Source organism: Ursus americanus, chromosome 5 (genome assembly GCF_024610735.1).
Source record: "Ursus americanus isolate L20-20 chromosome 5, mUrsAme1.1.p, whole genome shotgun sequence".
NCBI classification, from domain to species: Eukaryota; Metazoa; Chordata; class Mammalia; order Carnivora; family Ursidae; genus Ursus; species Ursus americanus.
In genome coordinates this window covers 14,232,520-14,255,941 of record NC_142131.1, presented here as the reverse complement: position 1 = coordinate 14,255,941, position 23,422 = coordinate 14,232,520, and the positions used below count along the sequence as shown (strand labels likewise).

The window sequence follows — 23,422 nt, the reverse complement described above, 5'->3', positions numbered from 1 at the left end:
CCTAAACATCTCATATACAGCATGTCCCAAACAAAACACACCCCATGCCTCCTGCCTCAATGTGTTTTTTCATCTATTTCAGACTTGTATAATAGCCCCACCACGCAACCAAATACTCATCATAAATATGGAGCCATCCTTGACTCCTTTCTTTCCTTCCTTCCAATGTAAAATGAACGACTAAATTAGGGGAGTTATTGGATAAGCATGTTAAAATGCAAATCTGACCACATGACTCCCTGGCTAAAAATTTTTAAATAGATGATAATTTCCTGCAGTGCTTTTTTAAACCATAGACTGTGATCCACTGGAAGGTCATGACATTAATTTAGTGGATTATGACCAGGATTCTTTAAAATGAAATAGAATATATCAGACTACATTGATGAAGAAACAATACTGTGCTGTGAAACTTCTGTTTTAAGCTGGGTGAATGTGTATACCTATAATGTAAAGAGTCACAATGTAAAATGTTTTTTCTTACCATGAATTGTTTCTAAATATGTTTGAAAGCACCTATTGCAATAGGTGCCACCCAGAAAATAATGGAAGTTGTGGACCTTCTCCTGATAACAGAATATATACACACCTATACATCTACATAATCTTATAATGTTAATTATAGTGAACCTAGCTATCATAAGAAAGCATAGGTGAAAATATTTTAAAGTCGTACTTTCCAGTCCTTATCACACACTGTTGGGAAAATTTTATAAGAAGTATTGATCTCCAAGGTGAAATTCAAATTCCTTAAGAAGATGGGAACATTTGACAAAACAGTTTACCACTTTGCTCATGCTGAACCATAGGACTGAAAGCATTTTCTTCCTCTTTGATTAGCCAACTCCTGGTAACCCTTCAAAGCCCAGTTCAAACATTACTTCTCTGAGAACTTCCTGACTGTTGCTCTTCCCCTTGCTAGCTGGAGGTACTCAACAGATGTTTACATGAATGTGAGAAGAAGTAAAATGCTTACTGAACATTTATTACAGGCAAGTGGGGATCACTGTAGTGATGAGAACAGGCTCTGAAATCAGATGCTAGAGTGGATTGTAGGCTCCTTTACTCACTAATTGTGTGAGCTTCAAAAACTAACTTCAGAGCCATGGTATGTATACACATCAGCAAAATGGGAGTACCTGCTCATAGCGTTCCTGGGAGGATTAAATGAGAATATGTATAAAGTGTTTAGTATAGAGTTCTTAGCATGTAATAAATATTCAATTAATTTTAGCTGTAATCACTGGAATATATCAACAAAATAAATGAATAGATTACATTTATGCTAAATATAGTATAAATTATAAGACTAGGTAGAGAGAGTTGAGAATTCTTAGCCTGGTAAGGGCAAATTCATTAGCCTCAAGGCATGTCCGTGGACTTTTGAAGTCTTGAAATCCAAAACAAGTTATTTTATAAGTAAAGGTTTTAGCTTAAAAACAAATCTGAGAATATTATAATTTCATACTTTTGTTCCTTCCAGTTAGATCACAATTCAAGAATGGTTATAAAAATATACCTTCCCTGTAAATTCTCCCAGATTATCTAACATATGGAGCTAACCAAGCAAGCTAGTCAAGGGTGAGGTCAGGAAAGAAAATTTTTGAAAAGATTTTATTCAGATAAAATCTTATCACAGAACACACAGACTGTCTACTTGCACTGCACTGCTGTAATTCATTGAATCTACGATGCCAGCAATTGTAAGACTATGATTTTATGTACCACTGCATAATATAAAATGCTGACCAACTGTGACACAATACTAAGATGCCGTTTATGAGAGGCATTCCAGTGCCGAAGACATTCAATGTTAAAAGGCAAATTTCAAAATATTGTTTGAAATAAGATCCAGGGCTTGGACATATTCTGCTAAGTTGTTTTTCCTGCTTATTTAAATTTCTTTCTTTCTTTTCTTTTCTTTCTTTCTTTCCCTCTCTCTCTCTTTCTTTCTTTCTAGATTTTATTTATTTATTTGACAGAGACAGCCAGCAAGAGAGGGAACACAAGCAGGGCGAGTAGGAGAGGAAGAAGCAGGCTCCTAGCGGAGGAGCCTGATGCGGGGCTAGATCCCAGGACTCTGGGATCATGCCCTGAGCTGAAGGCAGACGCTTAACCACTGAGCCGCCCAAGCGCCCCCCTGCTTATTTAAATTTTGACTTTTCTTTTTTTAATAAAGCTCTTATAAGCTCATCTTATGTGCCTAGAATGGCATCTTTTTTTTTTTTTTTAAGATTTTATTTATTTATTTGACAGAGATAGAGACAGCCAGCGAGAGAGGGAACACAAGCAGGGGGAGTGGGAGAGTAAGAAGCAGGCTCATAGCAGAGGAGCCTGATGTGGCGCTCGATCCCATAACGCCGGGATCACGCCCTAAGTCGAAGGCAGACGCTTAACTGCTGTGCCACCCAGGCACCCCTAGAATAGCATCTTGACATAGTAAGAGGTCAAAAGATACTTAAGTAATGTTCATGGTTCAAATTAAGGGTGGTTTAGCTTGAAGAGACACAAGGTATTATAGAATGGTAAAATACTACTTTCCAAGCTTAAATAAGTGAGTGCTATTACACTGACAATTTCTGTAACACAGGTGACTCAATTTCACAAGTTTCAGTTTTTGGTGGGAAACAAAAAGGCAAAGCCATCAGTGGCAGATTTTACTGACAAATAGATATTGTCAGTTAGGAACAAGAGCTGGCATTTCAAAGTCCTATTTACCTTTGTCTCTACAGTGTCAAGCATGGTGCATGGTACACAGTGAGTATTCATAAATGCTTGTTGAATGTAGACAGTAAGCTTAACTCACTGCTAAGAATGCAACTTATGGTGTTTGTGGCTGCTTCAGATTTCAATCACAGTTCCAATTATTGCTTTCCGAAGTGACTGTAGTGTGGTGAAGGACAGGCCAGAACGCCATGAGTTCCTGTTTGTGATCATATTTTGGGAGGCTTGTCCTTTGTAGTCCACACTGAATCTGTGGGAAGGTATGGTCAGCAAGCACTTTGAGATAGTTTCTACAGGCACTACAAACACAAAGGCAAAGTCATCCTCCCACCCTTTGCCCTTTTGCAGTCTTCCAGGGCAGGGGATGGCCTGGTCCCCTGGTACCTGTCATGTTACCCAGCCAAGGTGTGAAACAATAGATGGTGAATTTAGCTTACTGCTCTCCTTCTTTGGAAACCCCACTGCTAGTTCTTATCCAGAAGAAAAGCAGGGCAGAGGTGTATGGCAGCATAAAATAGACCAATTGGTCATTTTACAATAGCTTCATATTGTGATTCAGTTATTGTTTGAGATAAAATGAGTTTCTACAATGTCAGCCCATACTCTTGGCCGAATGAGCTTTTATATATATATATATGTTATATATGAAATTATAATATGTTATATATAATATAATCTTAGATATATATTGGAGTTAAATATTTCTTTCAAATTAGGCCATTTATTGTATTAGGCCATTATTCTATTGATATCTTAGTAAATTAACACATGGTTAAAGAGTTATGATTCAATGCAAATATTCAACTGTTATCCATATATGTCAACCACTGTAATATTAAAAAAATTAAAACAGAACTGTCATTACAAAAAGATATAATTCTAACATCTTTTAGTATTAATTACATTCAGAGCTGAGTGTATAAAGGTAGCTGTTAGTCAGCAACCTTTGAGCAGACTGACTAAACACAACCATTGGCAAAATCAGTGGGCTAGCCAAACCAAAAACATCAGGGGAAAGCAGTCAGAGTACAGGCATATCATCTACGAAGGAATGGCAGTGTTAGGGATTTATTTTAATCTCTGCTGCTGTTTCAAATGGATAGTTATCTTTGCTTCCCAGGTATCAAGTAGGTTAGAGAACGGTAGTGTGCAGAAAGCATCTGTAGGTGGTTTGAAATTGCTTACTAATTTCAAATACTATATAATTTAGTATTTCAGACCTGATCTTCTCCCCAACCCTGCAAAAGAAAATAAGCAATTGACAAAATATTTCTGAATGCTTACAAGAAAAATTCAACCCTCTGTTCTTTTAATGACTCCACTGCACGAGTTTTATAGCATTATTCAAGCCTTTAAAGTTAGCAGTTAAATGCCGATTTAATCTTCAGAAGGTCATAGTGCCTTTTGGAAGACATACATTTAAAACTTGTTTGGCTGGTTATTCCTTGTTCATTCCTGGAAATGCACGTGTGACTCACTATTTTACAGGAGGCACTACATGGTACTTATAGAAAATATTTCCTATTTTCAGTCCTCTTCTTAAAAATAATTTCTAAATTATATATGCCAAACTAACTTCTATTTTCTAAAGCCTCTGGGATTGCTGAGTCTGAAGTAGGCAATTAAATTAGAAAATTTTGGAACAACATTCTCATAAATACCGAGGTCTGGAATCCCACTTACTTCGACAAAGTTAACATTATTTCTCACTGCCCTGGGATAGTCATTCCCTGGACATGAGTCTCTGAGGCTGCAGGCAAGTACCCTCTGCAAGGCCATCAAAGGCCAGCAGATGTGGCCATTATTTGCCGCTGAAAACCTTGCCATTTCAGTTTCCATCTGAATGACACCATAGATTTACCTATTTGTGTATGTGTATACAGATTTTAATAGGCCTTCAGGAATTTTACTTATCTATCACCAGGATATATTTTGCATCCACTGAAATCTTTGTTTAAAATGCTGATTCAGGGATGCCTGGGTGGCTCAGTAGGTTAAGTACCTGCCTTCGGCTCAGGTCATGATCTCAGGGTCCTGGGATTGAGTCCCGCATCAGGCTCCCTGCCCAGTGGGGAGCCTGCCTCTCCCTCTGCCCGTGCTCTCTCTCTCTCTCTGACAAATAATAAAATAAAATAAAATAAAGTAAGATAAAATAAAATAAAATAAAATAAAATAAAATAAAATAAAATAAAATAAAATAAATAAAATGCTGATTCATAGGGATGCCTGGGTGGCTTGGTTAAGCGTCTGCCAGGCCGCATCAGGCTCCTTGCTCAGCGGGGAGCCTGCTTCTCGCTCTGCCTGGTTTTCCCTCTGCCTGCCACTCCCCCTGCTTGTGCTCTCTCTCTGACAAATAAATAAATAAAATTTTGGGAAAAAATGCTGAATCATACCAATCAGAAATACACACATGAGCCTTGTTCCTGACAGTGCCATTTACATAGGAGTTCAGAGTGGCGAGTTCTGGATAGGTCCTACATTATTAATTCTTTCCCGAGTACTAGTCTGTGTTTGTCAGACTCTGAGTTCCCTGAGGGCGGAACCCATGTCTTACACGTCCATGTATCTGCACACTAAGTACCTAGCAAAGTACTTAGCACCAGTAAGGACTAAAAGAACGTCTGTGCAATAAATAAGAAACAAATACAACAACAAACCTATTAGCACAACCATTGCTTAGGCACCTGTTTATAATTTATTGTGAAGAATAATTAGGTCAGTAGAGAACTACATCAGTAACAACTGCCATTACTTGAAAACAATGAGTTTACTTGCTTCCAGTACCTCTCCTTTCAAAGCTGTACCATATACTGATGAGAACTTTCCCCTGGCAGTGTGAAGACTTAGACTGTAATTACAGCTCTGTCTCTTTGAGTCTTCAGACAAGAAGGCTTCAACAAACATAAAAATACAGAGTGTAGTTTTTAAAATTTTACCGGAACACATATTTTTGGAAATTTTTCACCTGCTACATTTTCAGTATCCAGTTAAAATACAAGAGGCAGAACTATAGTTCTGTAAATATACAAATGGTTTGTGTAAAGCTTACCTGACTATCAAGATATGGCTTTTGGAAACCAGATGTATTATACCAATACACCCCTCTGAACGTTGTAATTCAAACACCTCATTACTGTAGCCCATGTGAATCTTACCAGCTACCTTTTCAGTTAATTAGAATGATCCACAGAAATTTATAATCCTAGTAAGCCTTTAGTTATGAGTATCCTAGATGTGGGAAGAACTGTGAGGATAACTGGTTGACCCATACCCTTCAGAATCCATAAGGCATTTTTGGCTGATTTATTCACCTCCTAATATTCACGAGTTCAGAAGTCACACTCAACTGCTCCCATAGATATTTCCTCATCTTTCTGAATCCAGAAAATGCCTTCCATGACTACTCAATTTACTGAGCACCGTCTTTGACTAAGCGAAAGGGGTGAGCTGGAATGTGAAAGATGCAATTTACATTTTTTTATGCTATAAAAGCTGCAGGTCAACTGCAATGATAGAAATCCAGGTAGTCAATGGTTCTCAGCAATTTCACACGTTAACAGCATTGAAATGTTTCAAATATGCCTATATATGACACTACCATGACAGTTAATGTCTTTGATTACATTTGATGTAAAAAGACTGTATATTTGTTACATTTGCCAAATCCTTTGCAGAAAAACTTTTGAAATTTCTGAAACACCGTGTTAAAATTTCTCATTAAGAAAAACTACCTTTTGTGGGAAATCTAAATTTAAGCCTTTAAAGCCTTCTTAAAAGTCCTGAACATTTTCCACACAGGAAAACTATAAGCATACTTCTTCAGGGCTTTTAAAGCAATCAGCACAGGCAATGTTAAATTATCATGGCTCTCGAGAATAACAGAGGCGCACTGTACAGAAGACCCTCACATTTGTGGCTCTGCGTATTCCCTGTAGGCTGTGCCAACCCACTCTCTCCCCTGTAATGATTCTTTGTTTTTACTAAGTCCCAAAGGGCTGGTGAGAGCTCCGCAAAGGGGGGGGAGGAGGGTGGATGGAATGCAGCTGCAGGCTCAGAAACAATGCTGAGTCCATATATTTTGTTCCCAGTTAGAATAATAAAAAGGGGGCTGCGGGTGGGGGTAGGAGTGACGGGGTAGAGGAGACAGAAAGCAAAGTAAGCAAGGTAGGGCCAAATATTCCATTGCTTTCAGTCTACAGCCTCCTGCCCCTCCCCCCCCTCTACTAAATCCAATAACCATTTGGGTTAAAAAAGCTTATCTGTTAAAGTTCAAACACCCATTAAGATTTAAACCTATCAGTCATTTACATCTAAGTTATCTCTATCAGTGAACTACACCCAGGCAAGGAATGGAATAGGAAGAGAGAATGAAGCTTGCAAAGATAAACTGAGGAAGCCAGGACACAGGAGACAGGAAAGCCTGGGGGAGGTAGGTAAGAGAATTCAGAAAAGGACGTCCAAGGTCTCAAATCTCAACTGCCAGCTTTGCAGTGGTGCCTGGGGCCTTTTGAGGGCAAATGGTGTGCCAGAGAAAACCATATTCTTTCTAAGCCTGCTAAAAGCTGCATGTGTCTGAATCAAGATTTTGGAAGCCTGAACACATTGGTTTCTTATTATTCAGTCTAACTTGGTGCCTTTTAAGAAAATGTTCTTCTCTCTCATTTATTTCCCTTGCCTTTATGTCCTAACTGGGAAGAGAGAGAATTAAGGGAAGAGGAAGATCCCAAACAAGGTAACAGCTGCTAGTGAGGGAAAAGCAGCTCAAACCTCACTCTACTCTGCTAGGTCTTGACCTCTCATCTCAGATAACCCTTTACTGAAAATCCCTGGAGCCCTCCAGGGTTCAGACTCAGGCTTGTCTTGGAACATCTTTCAGAGATTACTGATGCCATTAAATTTTGTGAGAAAACTTAAGCCTTAGATAAATAACCAAAACTAATACCTCAAAAATAGTGCCAAGAGGTGCTAAGGACTACCTAAAAAGCGGTAAAACAAAATGCAGAAGGATGCTTGCTGCAATTAGGATCCCATTCATAAACACTCAGTTACTAGGGGAGAAAAAAAAGGACTTCATTGTAAAGCTATCATGTAGAAGCAGAGCTCTGACATCCACACACAAACATCTCCTTCAAGTTAGCATTATTTAGAAGTACTCTTAGCTGGTATTGAATGATAGAATTAAAATTCTTGACTCTTGAAATGTTTTTGAGTTATAAAGTTTAGAAAGACTGCATTGATTTACACTGAATTTTTGCATTTTATGACATGATAAACAAAGATTCACAAATGTAGATTTAAAATAAGCTGGAATATGATCTCCCTCCCTCAGCTTGCCTTTTTTCTAGCCCTCTAAAATCCATTTACAGATATTGCAAATCTCCATGCTACAGTCAATATATAGACACAAATTCAGAAAGGCATATTAAGGGATGGAATAATTAAGACTTTTTATTAATATTAAATATTAATAGTAATAATTAAAAGATAATACTGACATTACTGTAAAGTTTATCATCTATTATAAACACAAAATTCATAGGTATATTTTATTAGGAGTTATCATTTATAATGCTTTTAAATGCAGCGATAAAATACACGAAATTTATTCTGTGTACTGAAAAAACTCAATTTTCGATTTATACATCTCTTAATATGTCCAACCAAAGAAATTAAGTCTACAGACAGCAAAAGTTCATCAATAGTAACAGCAATCACATAATCATAACTTGACTGAAATTAACAATTCCTTATGGTTGCTTAACTGTGGTAAAAAAATACTTAATACTGTGACATATATTATACTTCAAAAAAAGGTAAAAAATGTAATTATTCATGATTTGGGGAAAAAAACTACTCTTCAGTAAGTATATCTGAATTACCTTTTAAATAAATCAGGAAAAGATAATTCATGTGTATTAGTGTGTCTGAAATTTACATTTAGTCATAAAGTTCACAAAATATGAATGACCTTATATTGAGGCACAAGTGAAAACAAATTTTAAGGGTTTAAAGATAATAGTATATAAGAAGAATATTAGATTTTCTTGCTGAATCAACAAGAGTACTCACCCCTTGGAGCCCTTGGAACTGAATCGAAGGTCGAAAAGGAATTAAATTCTATTAAAAGAAACATAAGAAACAAACAGGTCAACCTTCGTTACTGTGTCACAGAACTAAATGTTTAAACTTTAAATCTGTGCATCTGGTCAGTGCTATATAGTCTGTGAAAAATCTTTTCATTATATAACTAGGTTTACATATCATCATATTAAGATGCCTTAATGAACAAGATCATACTGTTGACATTTCTCTGAATCACACAACCACATGTATATTGTGGCAAGGTAGTCAGGTTTTTGAAAATGACGCTATTTGGCAAAAAATGATTAGTATACTAATTCAATTTCACATTAAAAAAACGTATTTTTACTTAGTTTCTTGATATGTTTTTAAAAGGCTAGGGGGAGGGAAGAGATAATTAGAGGAACTTTATAAAACTCTAACAGGATACTATAAATAGAAAATCAAAAGTATTTGATAATGAACTGTGGTTTCCAGTTTCTCACATTTTACCATAGGTTAGTTTCTAGTTGAGGGTCAAACATGTTACCAGTTTTCTTATAAGATTTTCAACAAGAGAATATAATTTCTAGAACAATGGTTTGTTTTATAACAAGCTTTGTCCTCCTCATAACTTTAATATTTTTGTCATAGAGTTGTGTATTTAGAAGAAATACTTTAAGAATCTACCATAGTCTCAGGCATGATTTCCTATATCTGAAGTCACCAGTATGTTTTTCTAGGTAATGCTTTTTCCAAACTCCTTTGAGGCTGGTTATAATTTCCTCTCTGACACTCTGCAACTCAAAAGCTGTCTTCGGCTCAGCGCTGGAATTTGAAATTCTCTATGGATTTCATCAATTCTTCTTGTCAAACAAATGCTAACTTTTCTCAATTGTCAAATTGCTAGCTTCTCCCTGGATATCACAGCTTCTTTACACTCAGAGACACCAGTCCTCTTAGCTCTTTTATCATGCCTTTCATTTCGAAAGCTGGTGCCCTTCACTTTGCTCTTTCTACATCCACTAGCTCCTGGAGGCTCACTTTGCCTGTTTGGTGATGACTCTGAATCTCTTCTCTATTTGTCAACTCCCTTCTCTCCACAGCCTAATACTTATCATTGTCTAGGGACATTTTGCATTAGAAACTCGAGGACAGCAAAACAGGCAAATGCTATACTAACTTCCCTTCCCTACTCCTCCCTCAACCAAACTAGCACCTCTTTCCTACTTTTCTGGCAAGCATATGTCTATCTTTTTGGTTTTCTGGGCTCACAACCTTAAATTAATTTACAGTCTCTTTTCCCTTACCCCTAATATTGTTAGGCCATTATACACTGCTAGAATTAGAGAATTCTGATTCATAGATAATACAGTCAAGGCCTATTCCCCATAGGCCACGTGTGCCATTAATAACTAAGCTGGGACCAGGACCCAGGGCTCAATCCTCCTACTCTGCCATGCTGATCTTCTTCTACCACCTTGTTCTCCATACACATCTGCTATGGGAGACTCAGGAGCATGATCAGGACCTACTCCTTTATCCCAGAGTTTACATGTTTGTTGGGGAATATGTGAGAATGATTAAACACTAGGCTAAGTACAATGGGGAGGTGCAATAAGAATTCTCAAAAAGGAGAGAAGAATTCTCAAAAAGGGTTAGAAGAAATAATTAGAAAAGCCAGAGGGCTTATGGAAAAGTGGATCTTAGCAGCAATTTTGAAAAGACAAACTCAAGGGAAAGGGAATGTCCTGAGCAGAAAAGCAAGGAGACAGGAATGGATATCATGTGAGCAAAGGGCAGGTCTGCGTGTGTGTACAGAGTTCTTTCACACTTGAAACAGAACACAAAGGATGAGAACTGACCTGGCGATCCCTGCCTAATCTTTCCTTGACCTCAAAATTTGTCTTCAGTTTTAGCTTCTATACACTACAGGATAAATAGGACAGTAATTTAAATTTTAGATCTCAGGATTTCAAAGGTTTATCACCCTGTGAAATAACCCTGCCCTGATCTCTTCTATTACCCCCTCAGGGATGGCCTTTAAGTCTTGCCTTTGACATGATAAACAATTGAAGGGGCTTCTAATTTTTGGCACAACAAAGTGAGTTGCTGAAAGAAGTGTTCCAGGGAAAGCAGCTCTTTCCGTCCTGTGTAAGAAAGAGGGAGAGAGATGGATTGGGGCTAGGGAAAAGGATTAGGCACCAGCTCCGGAGGATGCTTTATTTAGAAATAATCTAGTGATAAGGCCCAAATTAGTATGACTTCATCCAGAGCCAACAGGAAAGGAGATGGTGGAATGAGCAGACTTTCCCAAGAAAGAATGATAAAATGTACTGAAAACTCGAATATCAGGCACCAAAGAAAAATGAAGCAAAGATGGCTTCACAGCTCCAAATCTTCATCTTCAGCCAGTCAGCTCCAGATTCCCCCAAATTAGGCTCTTAGTCTCTGTTTTGAAAACCTCCGGACTGTTTCAGGCCCCTATCACTGAGCACCTAGATAAAGGCCCTCCTTCTTCCCTTCAATTCCTTCCAAATACTGCCCATCATTCAAAGAACTAACAGAAGCCCTCTTGGGCTTCTTGGATACCATCTCAGCATGTCACACAGGCTGCGGTGGGTTCCTTCCCAATGGGTTCTATCAGAGCAAAGCAAACTTCTCCACATGGAAAAGAGACCTGTCACCTACAGGACCAACCAGTTTCATCTTCCACTTTCTCCCAATAGTGTGCCTCAGCTGTGTTAACCCTTTTGGTTTTGTAAACATCTTCCTATTTAAGATTTTATTTTTAAGTAATCTCTACATCCAGTGTGGGGCTCCAACTCATAACCCCAAGATGAAGAGTCACATGCTCCAGTGACGGAACCAGCCAGGCACTCCTTCCTAGTTCTACTTCCTTCCTTTCCTTCAAGCTGGCATGCCTTCCCAAGCACTATTTTGTTAATCCATACTAATAACTTACTTAACATTCAAGTTTAAGATTAGTTTCTTCAGGTGGGCCTTTCTTTGGTTAAATCAGGAATCAAGACTCCATGGGTTTAAGCACCCAAGGCAGGTAACGTGAAAGAGACTGATGTAAAGCAACATGGAGTGCCAAGTACCTGGAGAATAAAAGCCCGACTGAGAAAGGATTCAAATTTTGAGATGTTAAACCTTTCCCAGCCAAACCAAAGACTGATGCCAACATTTTGCTAACTCTGAACTATGCCTACTTTGAGTTAACTCTCCTTAGCTGTTGTTTTTCCAGATGCCTTTGTCTAGGGTTCCACTACATTGGGGATGTATTATTTTCATAGGCTGTCTTACTCCTAGTTGTAAGGATAGGTTAAACACATATTTAACTTAAAAAAGTATTATCTACATTATGCTTAGCTAAAGAAAAAACCTATTGTAAAATCATTTTGGCCATGTTTTCTTTATACTACTTTATAGCAGTATGTTACTATACACATCTACTTTACAGATTACTATTCATTGTAGTATAGACAAAATAATACAACCACACTTTATGTTAGTTTAGGAACTTTCAAGAGTAATTTTGACTTTAATCAGTTTTTTTTTGCTTCAGGACTTGAATCCAGAACCTAACCTTCTGATATGCTTACAGTTCTATCTGTATTGCTTGATTTCTCAACAGAAATGATAATTTTTGTTTACATAGTTTTGTAATGTACAGGGCATTTTTATATCCATTGTTTCAAGTGAGCCTCCTAAAACCAGCCCTGGGTGGTAGGAAGGCATCATTATCGCCCATTTCAGAGGGAGATAAATGAGTCTCTAACAGGTAAAGGGTATTGCTCAGGAACACCAAGCTAGTGATTAGCAAAGCTGGGCTTCAAAGCCAGCCCTCTGAATCCTAAACACAGAACACTTTCCTTCTCTTGCCCGTGTAACAGGTTACCTCCCAGTGCTGAACATTTAAAAGTCCTTAACTTCTCATTCAGTTCTGGCATTTTTTTTTCTTTTCTTTTTTTTCGTGGCATTCTGTTTCCAAGGAAAATGAATTTCATAAAATCATTACAATTTCCAGACTTCAGTTTCTGATTAAATAAAAACTAAACAATGACTTTTGTTTTTTGCTATAAGGACCATGTATAACAAAGGAACATATACAAATATACATTCTCATTCCTCATTTAAAAAGTAATAAAACTCTCTTGTATGGAATAGTTACGGGTGCTTAGCCAAATAGGACAAACTAAGATCCTTGTTACTAAAAAACTCCTTTAAGATTATCTGACAACCCAGAAGAGAAAAATACATGAAAGAAGCACCAAAGCTTTATTGATTTCAATTCCAATTTTAGACAAGAAGATGTTAGTAAATTACCAGATGTTACTAGTTCTAGATGCTTTAAAAATGCAACAAGAGGAGACAGCTTAGAACTCTATACCACTTATTATGCATCTGACCACTGTGTTAATGGGGTAGCTACCAGGAATGAATTCTAAAAGTCAATACCATTATAAGCAAATGTTTCACGCATGTTACCTTTTTGTCTAAATGTTCTTTAGCCTAAGTTTAATTGCACAAGCATGACCTCAATTCATTGCATAAATATTTTTAATTCAATTTTAAAAGCTAACATAATTATAGTGATAAGGCATGTTTTAAAATAAATGTTTAACTAAGTACATTCTTATTACAAATGAGTTTCAACAAGGGCTTCAACTTTTGATTTTTAGCTTTAATTAAATATTTGCACCAAGTAGCTCTTTTGAAAATCAAGTAACTCTAGAGTTTAACTGAATAATAGTTGAGCTATACGTAAGAGTGATCTGGTATCTTCTTCCAGCCAAGAAACGCAAAACAGACTGAAATTGGCTAGGAACTCTCCTTTTGACAAATGTTTCAACAACCTCATAAAGGTGGTGTTCTGTAGTCAAGTTCTGTTAAACTCTTGGTTGTTTGACTCTTTTAGAGCTCCCTGAATTAACCCTCTGTATCTCTTAGGAAATATAAGACATTCTTAAGCATAGAAATGTAGGCAATACTAAAATGCTCAAAGGTTTTGTTATACTCTTGACATTTGCCATTACAAGGCAATTCTACTGCAACAAAAATTGCTCTATGACCAAAGAAATCTATGTTCATTTCTAGAAATGATTCCTCACAATATATCAGGACTATAAAAGTAATATGTAATTTACTAAGTAATGTTATTAAGTAATCTTAAGTTTGCTGAGTAATATTAATTTCTGATATGATACTTAGAGGGTGGGAGAGAAGGAGCAAAGCTAAGGTTTTCTGGGATTGACTAAAAGAAAGTTATTTATCCTATAAAAGTTATTGTAACTATCTCTTGATTATTTACATACTACTTATCTATGTAGACAAATTAAATCTATGGTTACTTTTACTTTATCAACCACCATTGGTTTTATGAATATACAAACATAACAAACAGCATTCTGGGCCTAGAAAAGAGTGATTTCTCTAAGAAACACATTACAGAGATAACTTTATTCCCTCAGATTAGATATATTCTTGAAACATCTTCAGCTTTCCTTGTGAACCCATCATGGAACTCTGACTTAACTACAAGTTAACTTCAAATATTTAATCAATCAACAGGCATTTATTAAATACTTGGTATTTATCTGAGTGTCTAAGCTGCATTATAAGTCATGACAAAGAGAGTGCAAAAAAATTTCCAAAGTCAAATATAATTTTGGAACTTTGTCAAAACCAGAAAACCTTCTAGAAATGGTGATGGGTCAAGTCATTGCTTTAAGTGGAATTGCTTATACCTACTTAGTTACTATTTACTGAGTACTTAAAACATGTCAGACACTATTATCTTTTCTACTATCACCTCCAGGAATTCTGAGAACACCTTTGTGGGGTAGATATTATTATTTCCAATTCTCAGGTAAGTCCTATGCATTACCAAAGGTTACACAGCTAGTAAGTGGCCTGGGACTCAAACCCACCCAGTCTCAATTTAAGAAATGTGGTCTTACCCACCACTTTACAAGGCTAGCCTCTCCTGACACTCCTAAACAATGATTATATAAAATGTGAAACATCTAAAAGTTAGAAAATTGAGAATTGATAAGAACTTGTAAGCATTGACAGTTTGGTTCTGCACTATAGCTAGCACCTAGCTTAAGGAAAATATCAGGTACTTGAATTTGTTGTCACAGAAGTAAATAATAAAAAGTATTTATGATTTTCCTTGGGATACAGTTTCTATAAAAGATCATCCTTCTTTCTTAAAAGAAGTACTATACCATTTTAAGAACTTGTTTATGTTTTTTTTAATTCAGAAAGTCATTTTATTCTGTTTTTAAAAACATTACCTGATAGAGAAACCAAAGACCACTTAATAAGGATATTTTAACCCCTGTAATAAAAAAATAGCTAGACAGGGAGAAAAGGCGCAGAAAGAAAATTGGAGCTAAAGCAGGAAATAGTGCAGGAAATCATTCACTTGATTCTGAAGAATTCAAATATATTTAGCTCTTGTCAAAAGCTGGTAACGTTTAGAATGATAGCATGAATGTAAAATTTATTGGTAATTGATAATCCAAAGCTACCTTAAACAGTGTCTCCTTCTTGCCCCAATATTTTATTAGATGGTAAAAAGGGTCACCAGTTTCACAAAATCTCACATTTTGCTTTGTGAATCAATCCAAACTCACACATTATGAGAAACTTCTCTACAAATCTGGAAGAACCAGATTAAAGTGCATGTGCAATAAAGAATAGTGTATTTCTATCATTACAGCATAGACAAGAATGAAATATAAAAGGACTGCCAAAACCATAGTGAGAAGAGGTTAAAAGCCTAATTTATTTAACACAATCCTTGCTGTGAAAGATAGCTTCTGGAAAACTGTAACTATCTGATGCAGGCCAAATTAAAATACACACACACACACACACACACACACCCTTATATCTTACTATTTCAAACAGTTCTTAAAGAAACGTGGAAGGCAAAATCCAAACTGAAGAATCAGCTAAAAAGTTAGTTACTGTGAACCAGGCTTTAAAACAACAATACTCGAAGCGTAATATCCCATCATTTTTTTTTTTTTCTGAGAAGGCTTCGTGATTATATAGAAAGCTTACATGTCTAATCTGACTATAAATGCAAATGAAGATTTCTTCTTTGGGATCATAACCTCTGGAACATAAGGAGAAGCAGTAAAATGAACGTGGAATGGAAGACTGAGTTTATTTTTAAAGTATAAGACATTTATAAAATAAACCACCTAAACATTTTTACAAAGGGAGCCATAAAGTTTGAAATCAGGAAACTACATGAGCATACTAAATGTTTTTAAAAGATCACTGGCTGCTGTGTGGAGAAGCATGGACTATGGGGTAAGAATGGAAGCTTGGAAGCTAGTTGAAGTCCGTGGAAATCCTTGACAGATGATTGGGACTGGAGTAGTCGTGAAGGATGGGGTTAGATTTTGGATGTTTGGAGATTCACAGGACTTGCTGATAGATCTAGTAAGTCAAGAAATGAGGAGACAAATCAAGAAATACTAGTCAATTACTAAGCAACTGGTGACAGGTATAGCCACTTACTGAGATAGGGCACACTTGTGAAGATGTAGGTGTGAGGAGTGAAATCAAGAATTCTGTTTGGATTTGTTAAAACTCAAATGCCTTTTAAACTTTGATAAGGAGATGAAGTATTGTAAATAAGTGCCTGGAGTTGGAGGAAGGTCAGAGTTGGAGATCAATATTTGGAAGTCATTAACATATAGATGACATTTAAATCTATAAGACTAAATGAGCTTACCTAGAGAGAATTAATAGATAAAGAGAAGGGAGCTGGGATTTCCAACATTCAAAGACCAGTCCAACAGAGGATGGTCAGCAGAGGAGACTGAGAAAGAATGGGCGGGGAGGTAGGAGGAAAATGAGCAAAGTGTTTTCATAACAGGAAGGAGTGGTTACCAGGATGGAATGCTGCCAAGGTCAGGTAAGGGAGGAACAGAGAGATGACCAATGAACTTGGCAGAGAGATGACCAATGAAGGGACCTAGTCAGGTGCAATCGCAGAGGTGTGGTGGAGACAACCCAACCAGAGTGAGCTGAGCAGAGGATGGGAGGTAAAGAAACAGACACTACTTTTCAGACACATCCTTAAACAAAGTCCTTCTCTCTTTAGGTGCACCCCTGAACAAAGACTTTATTGCAATTATTTGTTCACATGTCTGCTTGTTTCTACTAAAGCACAAGCATTTTCTTGATGGCAGGGACCATCTAGGACTTATTCGGACATGAGTATCTCCAGTGTGTAGTTCTATGCCTGGCACATGTCAGAAAATTAATAAGTGTTTGCTAAATGAGTAAATGAGTATTTGGCAGTTATAATTCTGACTCCTACCTCTTAATCTCTTAAAAAAAAATCTTAAGATACTCAACTGAGTTTCTACTATATGGATATGTTTTCTGGTTCTCTGAGGCATCATGATTTCTGATAATGGAAATCAAAAGCAATGATACTAAGTAAAAGTTATTTTAAAATATGCTAACACTTAAGTTTCCAGGTAATCATATCTAGATCCTGAAGTATCTCAGTAAATCTAATCAGTAAGTTTAAGCCTGGCTTCATCTTTGAATAAACTCACTGTTGACTGGAAATTCCTCAGACAAGATTATCTCCAAGGACCATGAACTCAACACCATACTTAGTCCATTACAATGTATATGTATAACAAAAGCCTATGTAGTTACATTATTTTTTGTTTTGTTTTTCCCCAATGCAACTAACAACAAAAACAAAAAGGGGGGAATCAAAATACCAAAACAGAAATGGAGGTAATATGGAAGTGAAGACATTGACTCTTTCAAGGCCTCCAGAATCATTTCAAAATGATGCTTGAAATGTACATCTAGGCACTTTATATAGTTATTTAATGTTTCAATAATCACTAGGACTAATCACAGAGGGTCAATCTTCATGTTATAATCAAATTATATTTTCATATTATATGTGTTTGATGATGGTCTGAAGTGCAATTTATAGAGACGGTTATTAAATAAAGTGTATAAAAATACAAAAAAATCCCTATGCAAAACCAAAAATTTCTTCCACTTAATTTCAGCTTCTTCCCAAGTATCACCAATACCCCAAATTTCCATCCAAATGTCAGAGTTAATAGGAGACATGTAAATAATATAGCACAGTTCTAGTCTAGCTTCAGACTTCCAAATATACTTCTTAAATGTAAAAACACTCAATCAAATCTAAGTCTCTTGGTCACCAAAGACTGAATGTTCACTAAAATGGTACCCATCATCTTTATCTCCCCTGTGCCCACCCTACTCTACCAATTGCTTCTGACTCCCCCCCTTTTTTTTTTACTAAGAATACCTCTAGTGCTGATGGTTAGAAATCTCAATTCAATCCCATTTCTTTCAAAATTTGTTAAAATCTATAGACTGTATTCCCACAAGCATCCTAATTAGATTCCAAGCATCTCTAGCCTGGACCACATACTTCCTCCTAACTCTACTTCCTTCCAGATTCACCTTATATTCACCATGTAACACTGAGGCCAGGATAAAGGTCCTAAAACACAGCTCAAATGACTTTATATTTCTACTCAGTGTCTTCCCAGTGTTGACAGAACAAAATTTAACCCGCTCTAATCTCCCTTTTCTCTCTTAAATCCAACTACATTTTTCTCCTATATTAACTTAGGTTAAGTCGAACACAGTATTCCTTGGGATTCTTGGACCCTGCCCTAACTTTTCTATTGCTGTCCTTCCCTCTGCTGGAGATGTGGTACCCCATCTAGTCCTTGCCTGCTAAAATCTTGCAAAAATCCTTTAAGACCTGAGGATGTTTTTTTAAACCAATAATATATAGGATCCCCAATAAGAAAAGAAACTTACACCATGTGTCTAACAATCTAGTTACTGTAAAACTAGTAGCCAAAATGCTCTTTCGATTCTAGGTGCTAATTTGACTTATGAATCTTTAAGGAGCATATAGCCTAATTAATAAGATTCTCTCTTCTTATATCCTATATTAAACTGCCAGCCATGGAAATACTAATTTTGGCCTTTACTGACAAAGTATTAGTGGAGGCTCTTAAACCAGTTTTTCCTAAACATTTAACATGGCTCTCAAGGGCCATATGCCACGACAGAAATTATAGATAGGCAGATAAATTGGAAGGAAAGGAAGTGGGGAGCAAAAGAAGAAAAAAGGGCAATTCTCCTTGGTACATTTGACCCGAATTATGCCTTTTTTTTTTTCCAGCTTTAATTTGGTTGTGGAAATATGGCCATTAATTTACTGTATTCTACCAGACCTGCTTCTCTATGTTTTTGCATTAAGTCATGGAAAATGTAGTGTAAGTATGGAACTGAGGTATACAAGACAGTCAAATGTGGGGTTATATACACTGTTTTCTTTATTATAAAACTTCGCTGATCTAATCTTAAATAGAAATGCCCATATCATAATATTTTAGGGACATCTTCTCAAATACTCCAAATACATTTGGCCCACTGGGCGAATACATGGGCTGGACTCTGGTGCAAGACTCCTGAGCCTCTCTGTGGTCACTGCAAATTGTTAAAAATGACTCAGGATTGGTTCAGCTGAAATTCTAATTTTCCTCCCTCTGCTGGCTTTATCACAAATTACCTAGTAAGCACTATGAGCACTGCCTTCATGGTTTTTTTTTTTTTTTTTTTTTTAACAAGTGCAAATGGAGCAAAAGGAAAGGCTAGATCTGGTGATTGTCTTCCATAAGCTTTGTTGTAAATCATTCCAAGAATTCTACGCCCCTTTCCTTTTAAACTCTTTTCTTGAACATGTTCCAATCCTTCACATATGTTCTTTCTTTCTCCTTCCAATTCCAGTGCCAAAGTTCCCTGTCTGTCTTTTTAGGCAATCTGGCTACTGCTTTACAAAGAAGGGCACCCTTCTTTGCACTGAGCACCTAATCATTCAAATAAAAGTTTCAAACACTTACTGTTAACATGAGGTACAAATTTGACTTTACTTGATAAAAAGCGTTTAAAATCAAGTTCAGCCTGAAGATGGGTCTAAGTTAAAAGTCAGTAAGATTAATGTTATAAAATTAAGCCTGGCAACATTTAAAACATGCAAGAAGAAGAATCTGACAATGTGGTTCAATTTAGCCAACATATAGTACATCATTAGATGCAGTGTTCAATGTTTCATTAATTGAACGTAATAAAAAAAAGAATCTGACAATGCAAACCTCTTTGTTTTGGTTAATAAATATGTCCTGTGGCAGTGGCAATTCTGTGCTGGCAGGTCGGGATGCTTGAGTGATGCCTTAAGAACAGGGTCCTCTGTATTTATAAGGCAGATTATTGAACACATATACACAAACTCGAAATTGTTTGAGGACAGGCAGAAAAATGGAGATAAGGAAAAAGCAAGGTAGGAGTCTTTTCTGTGCCTTAAACCACAATGCATCAAATTCTCAAAAGTTCACCTGACAGAAAGAGGAAATCACCTATCTCATGACCTGTGGAATCAGTGATTTTAAAAGCTCAAGTAACACACAAAGGGAGCTATTGTGAAGGACAGTAACTTTGTGTAGATTTATGCTTTGATTGGAAATAATTATACCTGGTAATACTGAGAGAAACTCAGTTCCTCATGCAAAATTAAATATAAGTGTATTTGTACAAATTTTCAAAACACTATCATTTTCCTAGAAGACACTTATCAAAGAAGGAAAATTCATTTAAAGCCAATAATTAGAGTTGACAAGAGAATGTGTTAATAGAATCCTTCTTAAAGGCATCTGCTTTCTGATCTTTAGGCACAGAGAATGAAAAGACCCTGCCCCCAAACATATCAATGCAAGGCTTTTTATGCAATAGTTAGGTAAACATGATGATATTATTTGAGCCACCATCTTTGAAACTTTGACTAAACGTTTTTAAAAAATAAATTGACAGGCTCAGCAATGACAGAATCTGCTAAAATATTTTGATAAGATTTTTGTTACTCAGAATGTCAGAATAAGCCAGCTACCCACTACTGAATTAGCTAAAATATATTGTAGAATTTGGGGTTTTAATTTTAAACAGTTTTAGGATACATTTGGGAGAAATATGTAATTACAGTAATACATGTTCACTTAAAGTATGTAGCGCTTTTATAGACCATGCAATCACAAACATCAATTTAGAATGAATATAAAGTTGTAATTTATAACTTTATTTAGTAACTTTCCTCTCATTTAAAATGATCTATAGTTAAGAAAAAAATGGCTTTGCAATATATCCTATATATCTGTATCAGTATGCCTAAATTTACTTTCCATTTAACACTTTTTAATATAAAATCAATTTGAAACTTTCTGTATTCACACTGAGTAGAAAATAACTTTAGGACACATTTGCTCCAACTATAACTCCCATTCCTGGACTCACAATGCCTCCTCTCTCCCCCAACCCCATCCCTATTTTGGAAAGTTCTCAAGTTAGCACTTTTCATTTCTCTAAAAATAGAAAACTTGAATAATGATGGTCAATTAGATTTGATTGTCTTTTGAAACCATGAGGAATTGTTTCCAATTGAAGATTGTTTCCATGAACTGTAACAATTTTGTATACTTGTTCAATTCTATCTAAAGAACTTCTGTATTCTGCTTAAATCATAGTTTACTAAAATCCCTGAATTTACCTCCCTGAAATCTTGCGTCAAGTGGATTAATTTAGAAGAGTAAATCTAGTGGGCAAAGTAATCTGGATAAAAATAGCTTTCTGATGCTTAATTTAGGAAGCCATTGAAATTTCTGGCTCTTAGAAAGTCACTAGAAGAGGAGGAATAATAGTCATAACCTTGCACAGGCCAAAGCCACTTGGAGGCCATTTGTCAAGCATCAACCCTCCTATCTCAGCACAGGAATGGTGGGGGCAGTCTTATATGAAAATTAAAGCCATTCTTCCGCAAGAGGGAATAGACTTGACCACCAGAAACTTCTTCCCATTTAGCCAACATGTGTCAACATACTTCCAAACAGCTGTTACAATTTCAAGTCATGAGCCCTACTTCCGATAAGGGCGTAAGGTATAAGAGACCAAATAAGTTATCTTCCAACTGTAAGATAAAAGCTCTGCCAGATGCCTACTGCTAGCAACTCCCCGATGGGGGAGCCCTGGTCTGGCCTGAGCCAGGAGGACGGTCACTGAGAACACATTTGTAGGAGATTGAGCTGAACACACTAGAGTAAGTACAGTAACCAGTAAGTACCAACAATGTAGTCACCAGAAAGGTCCCTCATTTCTTTTTCTACAGCCTCTTCCCACTTCTCAACCATCTGGGATTAACATTCTCACCCCAACTCCCGCTTTTCCAAGCTCTTTAAAAAGTATTTTGTAGCTGAAATGACAGTGAGGCCTGGGGTCAGAAGCAGGTTAAGTCAGAAACAAGGCAGTGCCCAACTGCAAAGGCCAAGTCAGCTTATTTCTTCTTCCTCTCTTTGCATGCCACTGCTTATGCCACTGCTTCTACCACCAGCTTTTCAGGAGAAAAGGAATACCACGACTACCTCAATCTACCTGGGTCCACCCTCAGAAAGATGAAAGGACCTGGAAAAGTCTTTTCCCTTTCTCTGCTCTGCTTCTGTACAGAATGACCACAACTCATTAATTTGTACACACAGAGATAGAAAAATATAGTAATGACATTAACTGTCAATAGAAGTAGTTAGCAAAAAAGCCAATGATTTCAGTACCTCTGACTATAAAAAGTAAAAAGAAAAAAAATCAAGAACTAAATGGTGGGTTGGGAGAGAATTTTTGATCTCCTGTTTCTTGGAAGATACTGGTTTACAAATGTGAGGACTTTTGGAGTCAAAGTACTCCAACCTTAATCCCAAGCATGACACACTAAGATGTAGGAGGCAGAAATGAACGTAGAAAAACAAACATTCCCTTCGTGGGCTGTAGCCCAGAAGCCCGTTGAGCACTGGAGGCCTCTGGCACCTCACTCTCCCTGGGCACTATCCCTTCCCATTGTGGGTCTCCTCACCCACCTCTTTGCTGCCAAGTATACAGTGTCTGTCAGTTTTGCTGTAATCAACTGTACAGTTTGCCTTTTGTTCCCCCCAGGTGCTTGGTGACCTGCTGTCCCCAGATATGAATCTACCTATCCTCTGTGTGTCAGTCTTTGACTGAAAGTTGGCCTTCTCCTGCTGGCTTCTTCCCCTTCAGCCTGTGTGTTTTTCTCTTCACACCCGTGACCTACCTTCTTCTCAGTGTCATTCCTTCCCACGCCCTCCCTTTGGAACTGGCAAGCTTATCTCTCCATCTTGCAGGGCTGAGTTTCTCTCCATTGTCCTTCAGCTTGCCTATCTGACTTCCCCCATACCGGTCTCCTACTCCAAGCTGGTGCTGGTCTCTTCCCTGCAGGTGTACCTGTCTGGGAGCAGCTCCTGACCTATGTAGTTTTGTATTTCTTATGTCCTCTTGCGTTCTTATTACTGGGTGCACACTGACTTCCCAGCCACAAATGAGACTCTTTTCCCTGGGATTTCACAGTGTGTAGGAATATCTATTTTTTCCCTTGTACATACACTCCTCCCTCCCTCCTGTTTTTCACCATATACTTCTCTGGTGGATAACACATGTGCCCTGAAGTGTACATCTACATAGCCACTCAATTCTG

General features: G+C 37.0%; 1 protein-coding gene across 1 annotated transcript in view; it reads right to left on the bottom strand.

Moving 5' to 3' along the window:
• The window catches only part of ELL2 (elongation factor for RNA polymerase II 2), a 70,352-nt gene that overhangs the window by 44,994 nt on the left and 1,936 nt on the right, over positions 1-23,422 (bottom strand). Inside the window, exon 2 of the mRNA XM_045796450.2 lies at positions 8,794-8,841. Within this exon, the coding sequence (XP_045652406.1) occupies positions 8,794-8,841 (48 nt within the window). The remainder of the gene's footprint in view (positions 1-8,793; positions 8,842-23,422) is intronic.